Consider the following 15,812-nt stretch of genomic DNA (forward strand, 5'->3'; position numbering starts at 1 on the left):
CTTTCGGCAGTGCGGTGAAATTCCAATAGTAAACAAAAGTGCCATGGCTAGCCGAAACTCTTTTTGGTGGATAAATTAAACAAACAAAAGAATTCAATTTAATGAACAAAAAAAAAAAGCACTCAAAGCTCAGTCCTACATATGCTGCATGCCTAGGTCGACTTACATGCTGTATTGACTGTCGACACACACATACACACATATATATATTTATTAGGATTGATTAATGCATTTAAAATGTTATCAAGATGAGAGGCTAGGGTTTTCCCCCAGCTCCCACCCCCCCTAGGAATTTGTCTTGGTGCTGGTCGGCTGGCTAGCTATATATTTCTCCATGATGCCATGCTGCATGATGGTGCGGCTTGAAACATTAAAAAGAAAAGTGAAGTATAGATATGGTCCCAGCCGCATGCATTGGGCGGTGGCAATTAAAGGGGTGTGCTTTATATTGGAAGCCATTCAACGTGTACGACTCTTCTTGTCCGCACCATTGTCTTCGCCTTCGACTCTATCTTCATCTTGTCATCAGTCGGGACAACGTGCGCATATGTAGCCATGACAAAAATTCAAAAAAGCGTGCGGAAAGGTAAAAAGGAGAAGGAGAAGAAGTACAAGAAACTAACTGCCAATTGAACAGTTATAGGAGGTTGACGTTGCATGTGCTAGAGGGAACTCACATACACATTAATTCATATATATTCTCATCATCACATGCGGGGGTCCTCACGTGGATTATGAGAGAGGGCCGCCGTATAATGTTCTTTCAAGTAAAAAGTTGCTTTTCAAAACAATCACATGAAGTACTTTGTGGTTTTATAGCTTATTTTGTTTCTAGTACTACTACTTCTGGCGCGCATGGTGCATTGCATCCAAGCATATTAAAGGGATCGACTTAATGTTTTTATGTATCTTTTAATTAAACTTATAATTTTACTTCCAATCCGTGTCTTATCATTTAGATTCATGTAAATAACAATAGAAAATATTATTTTTCATCTTAGATTCTATCATTTTCAACTACACATAACTTTGGAGTTTTGACAAACTAGGGGTGGGCACTTGGGGCCCAAACCCCGCTACCCCACTACCCCGTCCCGGTCCGTCTTGCCCCTGCATGGTGGTGCAGGCAACCCTGCCCTCCCAGCAAGGGCGGGGAGCAAGCTGTCCCTAGAGGGGCCCTGCCCCGCCCCCACTTCGCCCCCCATTCCACCTACTTATATTTATTTTATATAAAATATATATTTATAAATATATGTTATTAGTTTTACTATATATAAATATAGTAATAAGTATCAAGTATAATTTTTACTTAATATTTTGTACAAGTTATAGTATGGCTTATAATGACCTTTATATTGGAGGTCAAAACAATACAAGTGTCTCACTAAAGCAATGTGAGACTCTTGTATTGCTTTGACATATGATCATATTTATAAGTTTAAATTTACAACTTGGATAAAAAGAATTTTTGGTCATTTTTGGGCCTAGTGGGCCGTAGGCACTATTGGAGTGGGCATGGCAGATGAGGGGTTCGCCCCAATCCCAAGGCACTAGTGCTGGTTACAGGGGAGAAAACCCCATCCCTCGCCCTTGCATGGGCAGGTAGCACCCCTACGACAAATACCAAAGAAGCTCTTAGCATGATGTGGTATATGTATTTTAAGTAGTTCTTTATTAGTAAATAGGCGTCGGATGACAAGATCTTTAAAATAAAGAAGAGAAATACTATAAACACAAAAAGATCCTATAAAATTATAAAAAGTAGTCCAACAAATTGAAATAGTTTCATTTGATAGGTTAGATCTACTCTATAATAAAAGTAACTTTACAATTTAACATATAACATCAAGCCACGCGCATTAATTTATGAATTTATTTTTATAGGATCTTTATATGATTAAAACATTTCTTAATAAAAAATAATATACTTCAATAATTTAAGTTTAAAGAGTTCCACATGAGGATATGTTGACCATCTCCCACCTTACCCTAATTGTTTTTCCTCTCCATCCGAACCTTGCTTTCTTCAACCAAGTCTTTTGTGAAATGTAAGCTTCACGCATGGAATTATATATATAAATATATATATATATATAGATAATTCATTTCGATTCATTTCATTTGAACTCAAAAAATAAAGGCATAATGGTGTTAAAAATATAATATTGAAGTTTGCTAGCCAGTTCTGGGAATTAAAGCCCGACACGAAAAAAGAGATCATGATCATCTCCAGAAGTCGAACTGGCTGGGATTCCTTATTGACTCCAAATTTAAACACTCTTTCAGGAGGAGGACCACCTTAGTAAGTCTTATGTATGAACGCGTACGTAAATCAATGAAGACAAAATCTTGGACGAGTTTTTTGTGGTTGGACAAATACATGACTAGAGCATGATATGATGTTGCTATATACGGTCATGAAAAGACGTTTACTATGAATATTGACAAATTTTTAGAACCCTAACTCGGTCAAATTAAATACAATCGATCGACTCAACAGCACACATGCAAACAATATGAAATCTAATATATATTAATTCCGTGTCGGCGTCAAGTAGTAGCTGTGCATATGATTGTTCTTAGAACGGAGACATTTCTCCTAATCAAACATCTGTACGTACGACGACCGCAAGTTTCACGAATGTGAAAAATATACAGATTCTTTTTCTAGAATGTCATATATATACATGTAATTTGGGCAGTTTTTGTCCAGTTCTTAGTCTAGTACTCAACAGTAGTCTGGAATCTAGTGAAAAAAATGGCTTTGGCGGCCATTTCAGATGGAGGAAGTCACCAAACGTACCGTGACCGTTTTTAGTACTCTAGAACTTATATTAAACTCGTACGTTAATCTAGAAAGTTGAACCATTTAATTTGCAGGAAGAAAGATTTGTATGTTTTTTGGGTTCAAGATCATCTGATTTTTCAACCTTATGGTCATTATCAAAGCTCCTTCAACTCAGGGGAAGCATTTTTTCCTCTATGAAGAAATTGAGCATGCATACGTGTATTTTATAATTTGAGTGCATAGAAGCATTGAAAAGGATGGTTTTCCAGAGAGGGCTGAATATTATTGTTTGAGCCTGAGGAATGTAGCAAAGGAGAAAGTTGCGTGTCATCATGTGGAGTACATTTGGTCGAAAGGACGATTTTTATCCACGAAATTAACTAAGTACTTGTCTCTATTGTCCGGGTCTTCATGTCAAATTGTCTTTTGAGGCATCCAAACTAGTTAAATTGTTGTATTAAATTAATTAATGTTACATATATATAGCCATGAAATGCGTAAGTGCTACGTAATTATTTTAAAAAACGAGAGATGTATACTATTTAAAAATTATTATTATTATTATTATTTTCATGTGGTCTCCATATTTGTTCATTTTTTTCAAAGAGATTGTTCAACACTTATATATATATATTCTATGATTGCAATAAAAATATTATAAAGTTAAAAAATTGTTTGAATATAATTTTTGAATATTATATTTGTTTTGAAATTTGAAAAAAATGTATTTTTTTTTATTTTATTTGGAAGTTTGAAAAAGTTATAATGATTAGATAATGATAAATGAAAACATCAAATAGAAATGAACACTCCGCTTGTTTATTTTCTCAAAAACTCATATCAAACACAATGATGGAAATAGATCTACGGCACGATGGATGAAGAATGTTCAAGCCACCAACTGCAAACATAATAAGTGATCTGGAACCAAGGCCCAAACATCTGAGACACTTGGGTCAAAATAGTCATGTATTTTCGAACAAGGCCCAACTTGAAGGCCGTATGTACGTATGGTTGATCTACTTATTTAGACTTAGATTGTTATTTTTTTTTTAATATATATATATATTAAAAAATAAAATAAAATATACTTATGATATTTGAAAATAAAATAAAACAAAATAAGATCATCGTTTAACAAAACGATTCGATCCAAATTCAGAAATAAAAAATAGGGAGCTAGCTAAGTAATTGTTATATACATGAAGAGAATGAAAAAACTTATAATTAAGCATATCAGTATTGATCAAGCATTATTGACCCTTTTGCCCATCTGAATATCTCCTGATGCAGGGCCGCCCGAAGGAGTACTCTTGTCTTCTTCAGAATCAACAAACTTGCGCCAGTAAGGGTGATTTCGCCACACAATTGACATTTCTTCAATGGGGACACCCTTAGTCTCCGGCAGGAACTTGTAAATGAAGAAACTCATTACCACTACCCAGAATGCAAAGAAGATGAACAGCCCAAACTTCAGATGGCACAACATTGAGGTGAAGACTTGTGCAATGGCAAAGGTGAAGATCATGTTCACGGAGACATTGATACTCTGAGCAGCAGACCTGATTTCCAGTGGGAAGATTTCACTGGGAACCAACCACCCTAGAGGACCCCATGACCATGCAAATCCAGCAACGTAAATGCAGATGAAGAACACCAATCCAAAAGCATACCACTTCGGCAATTCACCCGGGTTTCCAGTCATTCCAAATTTAGCAGCAATTGCTATTGTAATTATAACCTGTATTTGCATAAATAAATAAATCAAATATGCATGTAAATTAATAAGAAGCGCAAGATAAAGCTATATATACAAAGGAATCCAATTATAAAGAGATCAGACTTAGAATTATGATATATATACCTGACATATGAACATTTGAGCGCCACCCTGAAGGAAAAGGGTCCTTCTTCCCCACCTATCAACACTAAAAATTGAAACCAGGGTTGCGAGAGAATTAACACTACCGGTAATCACAGCAGACATGAGCGAAGCACTGCTTCCGAAACCAATGGTTTTGAACAAAACAGGAGCATAAAAGGTGATCACGTTCATGCCAGTGAGCTGCTGGAAGAAGGGAATGCAAATGGCCATTGTGAGTTGAGGCCTGTACTTCCTTTGGAAAATGGTAGCCCAAGGATGTTTTACTAATTTAGAGGCTTCGCTGGCCGCCACAAGATCATTGAATTCCTCGTCTACGTTGGAAATACCTCGGATCTTCACAAGTTGTTCCTTGGCCTCGTCGTAATGGTTACGCTCTATGAGAGAGTTTGGCGTGTCGGGAAGACAAAACGAACCTATAATGATAATTAAAGCAGGGACCATGGCACCACCCAAGCTCAAGCGCCATCCCCAACCACCCTCAATCTGGGAGAAGAAGTAGTTCAGAAGATTGGCAATGAGGATGCCAATTGTAATTGCCAATTGGAACATCATGTTGAGAGCACCTCGGTATTTATATGGAGCCATCTCAGAGACGTAAATTGGCACAGACTGTAAACAAACATATAATAACTCAGATTATCATGTACGTATGTATAATAATTCAGACGTGTGAATCTGAATTAATCAGAAATTCAAAATTGTTTTTGTATATATGATAAGAGACATATCATATCGGACTTGGGTTTTTTCTTTTACCTGATTTGCACATCCAATGCCAAAACCAAGTAGCATACGGCCAACAATAAGCATCCAGATCCTATCAGCGAAGCCATTGACAAGCGCACCAACACAAAAAAGTATTCCACCCCAAAGCATCGTAGTCCGCCTCCCAAAATGTCTGGTTATGGTTGATGCAAAGATGCATGCGATCAAGGCAGCAAGATATAGGGACGAAGTAAACAGAGTCAATGTCTGACTGTCGAATTTGCAGTACTGATCATCAGAAGGTTTCACCGCTGCCTCCTTTTTGTATACAGCGGGAAAAAACTTTTCCAAGAAGGAGTCCATGGATGTAACTCCGCCTGTAACATTACAGAAACCCTAGATATATTAGCGACGAATACATATATATACGGCCTGATCTTCTCCTTGCATTCGCAATCCAAAACGATAGGTAAAAACAGGATGCAAGGAACGATTAAAAAACAAAAGTGATCGAACTTGAGGATTGTTACCTGAAATTCCAAGATCATAACCAAAAATCAAGCCACCCGTGGCAGCGACTACGCATGTCATGAAGACCTTGAAAGTGAGTTTGCCCGGATAGTCCCGTCCATCCGACGAAGCGATAACACCACCGGCCATTTTGACGTAATTGATCACTTCTTTAGAAGAGAAAAGAGCCAGAAGAATCAAATTAACGATGATCAGAAGCACTGAAATTTATAGACCAGGAGTGCCAGGATTCCTATGGGCACTAGTAGTCTATCCGTGATGAATTTACCCATATTCGATTTTAAGATTATCACGAAAATATCTAAACGGATAATCTAATCGTATAACTGAAAGTGCGGAAGGACTGATTTTTCTCAAGAAAAAAAACTGTAATATACATGTACTTAGAGACGTTTGAGTTGGGATTTTCTTGATAAATATAAAAGATTAAGCAGATAAATATAATTACTTTATCTTTTGTTTTTTGTTTTTTGTTTTTTTTGTAATTATATAATTATGTACGTAGTTCTTGAATATTTATAGAGAAAATGAAGTTTAAATTCATCTACTAACTAATTAATTAGAGCCTAAAAATCAATATAATTGGTTAAGCTTTGATTCTAGATATTTATAATTGTGATATATTTAATTTTAGTGTATTTTAACTAAATGATTGTTTTAATTAATTTAAATATTAGTTATCTTGTTTTAAAATTTATTGGGTTTCTAGTTGGTTTATTTCATGATTTTTTTTTAAGTTGTGAAATATATTTTGATGTGCTTTCTTAATATTAAATATTGTTTTGCATTTAAATTATTCTTTAATTTAAATTAGTTGTTTGTAGGTTTTAAAATTATTGTGTTGTCGGATTATTATTTCATTTTACTTAGGCTTTGGGTTTAAATTATTTTATTTAAATTTATTGTTTTGAAATAATTTTTGTTGGATCATTTTATGACCCAAGTTGTGAGAATTGGACCTTATTTCTTTCCCTCCATTTTTCTTTTTCCTCTTTTATTTCTTTCTTTTTCTTCTAGAACCCCTGCTTCCTCCCGTGCGCATGAGCCTCTCTCTCCCTCTCCCCGTGTGTTTTCTTTGTCAGCCCCAAGCGCCGCCGTGCGTTGTCCGTGTCCACCACCGCCCCTTCAAACCTCTTCCTCACTGGCTGGCAACCACCCCCCTGTGTTTTCAGCTCCTCCCGCGCCACCGTTAACCCTCACGCGCAGCCTCAAACAGCGGCATTCCTTGCGTCCTTGCGCCACCTCCGGCCACCATCTCTTCACCACATCTACCTTGACCTCCTAGCAACCTAAACCATCCATCTCCAGCTCCGATCCTCCACCGATGAAGCCCCACATCAACATTTCCATTTTGGACATTTAGGCCTTCAACCGCCCTATACGCCGCCACCCACGGCCAACCACCACCACCATTAACTTCACCGATATCTCTAAATTCTTCCCTAGTAATCTCAAGTCTTGGTTTGTCTCTGTTCAAAAGTGAGTTTTTGAGACCCACGGCCATAGTGCATTTTGCACTATTCCGTTGTTGTGCCGCCACTTCTAGCACCTCCGTGATCTTTAAAAAATTATATTATAGTATTGTAAGTATTTTTTCAAAGAACTTTTGAGATTTAAATGTATTTTTGTGTTAACTCATATTTACTGTGAACTGGTTGGTTGTGCCGGACTGAGTCCGAGGAGTAAGGGGGTCGGTTAGATTGGATGATGGAGTTGTTGTGTGATTGGTTTATGTTATGAAATTTGTTGGTTGTTTCGGGTTTAAATATTGGTATTTTGAGTTTGATGTTGATTATGGTGGATATTGGTGATTTTAAGAAGTAATGATATATTTTGGGATTATGAGGGTTTTAAGTTTTGAGGAATTAAAATAAGTTATTTTAGAAGCTTAGGTTTAAAAATCGAAATCCGTGATTGATTGAAAACTTACGGAAATTACGTGATTATATTTTTTATAGGTAACGATTTATAGTCGACTCGACATTTTTTAGGAAAATTCTGAAAAACTAAGTCGTCCAGGTAAGCAGGGTCCTATGCTAGATTTGCATAGAAATAAAATGAGCTGAGGTTGATTTTTGAAAATATGCATGTTTTGTTATGAAAAGAGATTTGAATTACCTCAGTTATTTGTTATGCATTACTCATGAAATTCTGTTTAAGAATAAAATATTTTCTGGTATGACTGGTGTAGACATGAGCTGTTTTGCATTTTGCTTATGAACTGTGCAAAAGAGAGAGAATATAAAAGTTTGTGCATAAAATTATGTTTTGTGATCTGATGCTGTTCTGTTCTGAAGATGTTATGTACTTTGATATGATGTGATTTCTGAAAACTTTTGGCATGACATTCTGAATCGGGATGTGGTTTATGGATGGTGATCTATTTGACCTACCACAGGTGCTAATAGTGGCTTCTGTTTGGGTTGGTACCAACTGTTCTGTTTCTGGTGTACCCACTTTGGAAACAAAGTGGTTTTTCTGGTAGTCTTTCCTGTGTGCACACTCGAGGCTCCGGGAATAAATAAGGGGAAGATTCACATTCTGTTTTTGCTCGATTAGCTACCGGAGTTTGTACAACCCTACCACGAAGGTTAAACATGGTCTCTGATGTGATGTGATGTTCTGGTATGATGTGGTCAGTTATGCTATGCCAAAAGTCTTTGAATAAGAATATTTTCTGAAACTTTCGCTCTTATATTTTTGATAACATGTTCTGACTCTGCATTCTGAAAATAAAAAGTGTTTTGTTCTGTATTCTGAAATCTGTAAATGCTCATATTTGCATACTAGTATATGTTCTTTGTTTACTGATTTGTTGATAACTCACCCCCTCTTATCTCCAATATTTTCAGATGATTTTTAGATATTTCAGTTGAGGATCAAGACTATGAAGAATTGAGTGAGATGACTTAAGAATAGTGGATTAAGAATAGAAAGCTTTCAATGAGTATTGGTGATTTTTTATAATTATATTGTTGAAATGTGAGTTTAAGTGACATGTAGAGAAATTGATAATTTTTGGGATTACTGTATTGAAGATTTTATATACGAGTATGTGTGGTTAATTAAAATTGAAGTGTTTACGTTTGATTTAGAGCTTTTGGAAGTCTCATTGCCCTGCAAAATGGTATATAAAGGCGTAGTGCCTAACCCCAGCTCAATGAACTGCTGCAAGTCTCGCTACGCCATCCCCAAATATCGCCATAAATGGCAGACCCTCCATAACTCAACCACCCAGGTCCTAAGACACGCTCCTACTAGGTATATTTGCAGATTATTTCAATTTCGAGTCACTGGAGTCAGGGAAATTATATTTTCATAAATATTGATTATTATATATGCGTGCTGTGTCTGAAAAAACTTTGTGCATTGGAGTTGGTAGTTTCTTGATTAATGTATTTGTCTTCTTTTCACATGACTAGGCTTGAGTTCTACAGGTTATAGCCCTAAAATTTGGATTGCTAGTTTTTTTATTGTTAGAAAAGTATGGACAATGATTAGGACTTGGTAGAAAGGGGCATTAGAGACGAACTCAGAGAGTCTCATGAATTTCTTGAAATGTTTTGAGGCCTTGAAATGGTTTGGCCTTTTTTTTTTTTTTTTTATATATATATAGGTAATCATAGAAATTCTTTTAAAAGCAATAACAACTAGAACAAAAACAATGGTAATGTAGAAGGCTGATATCTCTTGGAAAACATGTCCCTTCAAACAAAACTTAAGCTGCAATCTCGATCAAAATTCATTAAAAAAAGAAGAACTTATATTACAAGCCTCCTTTCACTGACAAAAACTACTACCATTTATCCCAGCCATTTATGGAAAATTGTAATAAGGCAAACTAAAATGTGCTTGTCACCTTTACTAATGAAACATAGTTAAGAAGCTCGGTGAATATGCTGCTAGGGTATTCAGTGTGTGAAGTATAGCACCCATGTGAACAATAACACACTCTTGCGACATCAGTTTCAGCACAACAAACTAAAACCATTATGTAAAAGCAATGACAAATTATTGGCTTCAGACTAAAATTTATATTATTGTAACAATAATACCTTTTGATTTGTTTGACACCTTGAGTAGTAGGAAACTGGAAGTTGATTCTCTAACCAATGGCCAAAAATGATGACAAAGCTTTCTTAAATTATCTGCAAAATCTTAACAATGAATGTCAAAATTCCTTTTTTTAGCATATCATGACCATATTAAAATATTTGGGCAATCAAGAAACATTCAATTAGATTCATTTATTAGATTTTTTGTATATTGATGTTTAGAAACATTTGATGAGACCATTGGTGATCAACAAAACTTCTGAAAGCATGTGTAGAAGCTTTAAGCCAAGAAATGTCTTAGAATTTGACAAGATATGGGCATTTGCCTTTCTTCTGTCCAGCTAACCCAGTTACCATTACACCAATTTGAAGCTTAGTTATCTGCTCCATTAATTTCATAGAATAAAACGAAACATACAATTCCTCCTATGACATATAATATCTCTATTCACTACAAAAAATTACTTATTTGCGACTAGTTAATTCTAACGAATTGACTAGTCTTTTAGTTGGTTGCAAATAGTCTTTTAGTTGCAATAAATTGATCACAAAACCTCATTTTTCTTGTAGTGATTTTTGGGAAATGAAGTCTTATCTCACCTAGCTAGTTAGGGGCTTATGGTATGTGCCCCGAAGTTATGAACTCATTGACCCAAACCAAATTATTAATTATTGTTGCACCTATTCCATAAGTAATGTCAATCAGTTTTACAAATCCAACAAATCTTATTTGGGATATTTTACATGATAACATCTTGATGCATTTTGGAATTCCAAAATGGGGTTTTTTCATTTCTAATATGCTCTAGTAAGTTTCTTTATTTGTAGCATATTTCCAATATGCCTTTTTTTTAGGTAATCATAGATATTATATTCATAGAAATAGGCCAAGCCCAGGTACACAGGAAGTTTAGCTCTGTTTTTCTTCATGTATACTTTTTTTTTTTGGAAATGTTATGGTGTATTAATTTTCTATAAATCTGGTGCTAGCCTTTAGTTCTTACCACCTCAATGTTAAAATAGCAATAATAAATGTCTATGGTGGCTGATGTTGACTATAAGAAAGTTGGAGTTTTATTCCAACCATAGTATGCTTTGTTATGGAAATGAAAATAATCAATCCAATAATATCTCTTATGTTATAAAGGGAAATGTTTTAAAGTTGAGTCTGAAAAGATTTTGCAGCACCCTAACTTATATCATGCACACTGTTAGGGAGCACAAAGTATTATGTTTTTTGCTTTGCTGGAGGCCTAACTTATACCATTTCTTGTTGTAGCTTTACTACTTATGCTCAACTTCTAGGTCATCATCTCAAAAGGTATGAATATCTTAATTAAGTGAGTTAGTTCATTTTTTAATATACTGGTTTTCAACTTTTTACATTCTTCCATCTAACCTTTTTACCTAGTTAGTTCATTCCAGAATCAATATTCTTCACAATTGCTATCATTATTTACCAACTTTCTTCTATATCATGTCATTGTGTCATCCAAATATAATGTTGGTTTGGAACAAACCCAATCTGGTATATCATCTCACTGCATATTCAATCATCAGTCTCATTTGAGCATATATTAGTCTATTAGAACCATATGGACAATGATACCATCGATTTGACCCGTGATGGAAGCTTATGGAATGATGGGTTCGAGGATTTGCTTATAAACATGTTGTATGAAGACACCCTCATGGATAGATTGAGGGGAGGGAGGATCAATAACGGTGATTATGTGAGGCTTGCTGAAAAGTTGTCTGCCGTTGGCCCAAAAAAATTTTATTCCGATCAAGTTAAATGCAAACTTGCTCGTCTCAGGCGAAGACAATGCGAATTTAACGATCTTATGAAGCAAACCAGTTTGGGGTGGGACCTAGAAAGGAAGGTCCCAGTTGCTAGTGAGGAACACTAGGCGAATGCCCTTCAGGTACGATATAAACTATTGCGTCTTCTATTTCTCCTAGAGGTTTTAGTCAACATTCCATGTTTGTATCTAATCACCCTCTTCAATGTTAGGTGAAATCATCATGAAAGCATTTCAAGACGATGGGATGCCCAAAGTATGAACAACTTTGCATAATATTTGGTTGTTCAGTTGCGACTGGGACAATGTATCAGGCTTTGACAGATCCTGCCCCAGACAATGACGATGAGCGCTTGCCTGATGAGGAGATGCAAAGTCATGGCCAACCAGTTTCTAATCGTGATGCGGGCCCCTCGTGAGATCCCCAGCAACCACCGAGACCCTTCTTTGCTTCCTGTGCCAACGGATCTCGTAGACGACAGAGGGGAGGGTCCATCCAAGATGCAGGCCATCAAATGCAACATTCACTTGATGACTACTGTTGATGATAAGAATGATGATGACGAATGGTCTGGGGGTGAAGCAGAAGATGATGATTACACACCTCCAGAACTATCTCCCTATTCTCGAGAGTAAATCAACCATGGGCGATCTATTGAATCGAGTTGATGAAGAGAATTTGCTCGTTGATCTGGCAATCATATCATGTCGAGCCCAGTCCAAACTAGTTGATAATGATTAATTTATTGATGATGACCCACTAAACGATGAATTGGAGAATCGAGATGGATGACATAAATGCCGATGATAACTCCAGTAGCAAGTTTGGGCAACATCTTCATGAGGAGACAGATGATGATGACGGTAATTTTAATTTGTACGAGTATGTTAATTTAAGTTCAACTTATAATGCAGACATGACTTGCTCGATATATAGTATATTGAATTTAAAGCAACATGATATATAATCCATGTGTGATGAACATTTGGGTTGCCTGCATCCACTCTCTCCCTTCATGCATGAATAACCCATCCATGAGCACCTATTTTGGTAACATGCATTATTTTCATGGTTTCCATTTCACAACCCATGATATCAGTAAATTGTTGTCTACAACTTACTAATCTATTGATAACATTTTCTATTAGCTTACTTTGTATACGTGGCTATCGCAAACAATGCATGACTCAATTGTTGATATCGATGAAGGTGGGTGAGATGTAAGTGTAAGAACCAAGTTGTGACAATTGCATTCCAATATATCAAGTATTTTATAATTAACTACATGAGTACTATTATTTGGGCGTTGTTGGTTCATCCTTGGAGGTAGATTTTGCATAAAACATGTGATTATCTTAAGTGGAAGTTTGTGGAGGCTGAATTCAAGAACTGTTTAGCCAATAGCCTCCTGGGGAAAACTAGTGGGATTCGTTCATTATATATTGTATAAGTCTTAGTTGGACATCATATGACCAGACATCTAAGTTTACTAGATGAGTTTAGATGAGTGTTGCGTCTAGACTGTTGGTAGATATTAAATTTTATTAGAGGCTTTACAAAAGTGTTGTTTTACATTTAAGAAGAGCCGTAACATGTGCCTACAACATATTAATAGAAATATGGATGAAGAAAGATAAATGTTGCATTGGCAATTTAAACTTAGGAAGCAGAATATGTTGTTAGCTAGGTAAAGGAAGTAAATAATTACTCATGTGATTCTGAATTACATTGTGTGCAGATTCAATGGTTACTTTAAATCAAGAGATGTTCTTGGTCCACCTACATCAAAGGTCGAGGCACAGAAGTTGTTGCAGTGGGATGATGACCATCTTCTTTGAAGTGCCAGCTAGGGGATGTAGGAGATCCACGTATTTTTCTGTATTATTTCTGAAATGGAGTTATATGGTCACAAAATGGGGATGATGTGTAAATGTATAAGTGAATAATATGCAAATTGCATATGATAACATAGTTGATGGATTGCACTCTAGATGAATAACATAGATTGTCACTACATTGGAAAATTAGGCTAGACTTTATGAAAAAGGGGCTGAGAATGAAAATCAGGAAATGCAAACACAATAGAGCTATATGCAAAAATCCCAAAAGTAACATAGATATTTAGGTGCAGTTAATTTTTAACATATGTCAATATGATAAGAAAAGACACATTAAATTGAGGCTAAGCTGGCTGAACCAAGAATATAAACAAATCTCCTAAGCACACAATTTAAAATGTATCTTAAAATGAAATAAATTTAAACTTCATATACCTAACCATGTTATTAATGTAACACATGTTAATTTTTAGCATCTGTTAATGTGATAAGAAAAGACACATTAATATGAGGTTTTGCTAGCTGAACCTGGTATTATGGACAAATCTCATAAGCACAAAAATTAGTCATGTATTGACAAATGAAATAAATTTAATATTCATGCACCTAACCATGTTATTTATTTATGGTATTTTCACAAATTATGACAAAGGTGTTGTGCAAATTAGGCTCAAAGGCAAAAATGATAAATCTTTTTTTGCACTGTAGTATAATTTATGCAAAGCGCAATTTTATAAGTTACAATATAACATAATTACTTTGGTAAATGTCGCAATGCAAGGTGTAAAATGAGAATAACGCGTATAACTTTGAATTCGTGCATGGAGAAGAGAAGTAGATAAAGTTACATATATAAAGAGGCAGGAGATTGTGTAAGGGCGGGATAGTAATTTTAATTAAGGGGGGAAATGGCGCCAGGGGTCATATCCTAGAGCAGATGGTTTCCTCTGTTTCATGGACAGCTAGCAGTTTCTTGAGTGTTTGCTGGACTTAATTTGTACTCTGCTTTTCCATGAAGAGAAACATTGTGAAGTGATTTTGGTAGTCCAGAAAAACAAGCTTATTTTCCATCATTCTTGTTCCAGCGAGAAAGCTCCCAGTTCCAGTGGTTAGCTCTTGAGGCTGTGTTCATTTCCTATGTTGGAGCTGCTTCTCTTCTTCTACTAAACAGACAATATCAAGTATATTCTCTCATTGACCTCTTACACGCAACCCAGACCCAAAACCAGGTACAAATAGTTTTGCTTTTCCAATTTATTCCTTATCCTCCTTCTGCCTGGATAAACAATTTGTGCACAATATTTAGCTATGTTTTACAGAGTCTAACTACATACCTTTCATTTCAACCGTTTTTTGTTATATGATTTTGGGATTATTTAGAATATTGGGCTGCAAATTCAAGTTTGCCAACAGATTTTTAGACATTTCAGTTTTATATTTTGCATTTCAAAAAGGTATAGAACACAGATATGCCAACACTTTTGACATTTGGAAAAAATCTTATTGGGTATCAAATAGATACCGTAAAAGCTAGTAGAGGTTATTGGGTGTTTTGTTTCCCTATAAAGATGAGATTTTAGAAGAGACTATAAAGTGTCATCCACCTCTATTTAATACATAGATGTGAGATACATGGTTGATTGTTAAACACAAATAGAACTTCATTCAAGGTTTTGGTTTGAAAATTTCATATATGTAATAGTAATACACTTTATAAGAAGTTATTAATTAAGTTAAAACCTATTAGATATGATAAATGGACGGAAAAACCACAAGTATATCAAGTCATACCTGAGCGGAATTTGTCTTTTGGTAGATTAGGAGCTTGAGCCTCAAAATATGTTCAATGAGCAAGAAATAAAAAAAATAACAACTATATTTTTCAAAGTTTAATGAAAAATGCAACACATATGGAAGTTGCATTTAACTTTTATCGATTTGACATGAACCGGAAAGGCACTTCACAATCCTACAAGGGGCAACATTTTCACATTCCCATTAATATTGATTTATCTATGAACCCCACAAAATGAATTACGACATGAATTATATCCATTAAAGTTTCTTAGTTAAAAAATTTATGATCTAAGGTGGGTGAATATTACTTGCAATATTAGTAATCTTCTAGATACATATATGTGTAGCAGTGAACATCAAACATTTAAATCTGTTCATCTATAAATGCTTGCTCTCTAGTGGTCTATTTA

At 35.4% G+C, this 15,812-nt stretch overlaps 1 protein-coding gene across 1 annotated transcript; it reads right to left on the reverse strand.

The window, feature by feature from the left end:
* Positions 1-3,865: 3,865 nt before the first annotated feature.
* LOC118344863 (sugar transport protein 12-like) lies at positions 3,866-6,291 on the reverse strand. The gene is made up of 4 exons (XM_035686585.1): positions 5,909-6,291; positions 5,430-5,755; positions 4,653-5,282; positions 3,866-4,529 (listed from the first exon to the last, which is right to left on the reverse strand). The coding sequence occupies exons 1-4, from the start codon at positions 6,036-6,038 to the stop codon at positions 4,035-4,037; spliced, it is 1,581 nt and encodes a 526-aa protein (XP_035542478.1). The 5' UTR covers positions 6,039-6,291; the 3' UTR covers positions 3,866-4,034.
* Between the last annotated feature and the right edge of the window lie 9,521 nt (positions 6,292-15,812).

The sequence above is a fragment of the Juglans regia genome, chromosome 2, assembly GCF_001411555.2.
Source record: "Juglans regia cultivar Chandler chromosome 2, Walnut 2.0, whole genome shotgun sequence".
NCBI lineage: Eukaryota > Viridiplantae > Streptophyta > Magnoliopsida > Fagales > Juglandaceae > Juglans > Juglans regia.

Coding starts and splice junctions, on each gene's coding strand:
- LOC118344863 (XM_035686585.1), bottom strand. CDS start 6,038: ATGGCCGGTGGTGTTATCGCTTCGTCGGATGGACGGGACTATCCGGGC. Junction 5,756..5,908: donor TTATGATCTTGGAATTTCAG/GTAACAATCCTC, acceptor GTAATGTTACAG/GCGGAGTTACATCCATGGAC. Junction 4,530..4,652: donor CTCAAATGTTCATATGTCAG/GTATATATATCA, acceptor ATGCAAATACAG/GTTATAATTACAATAGCAAT.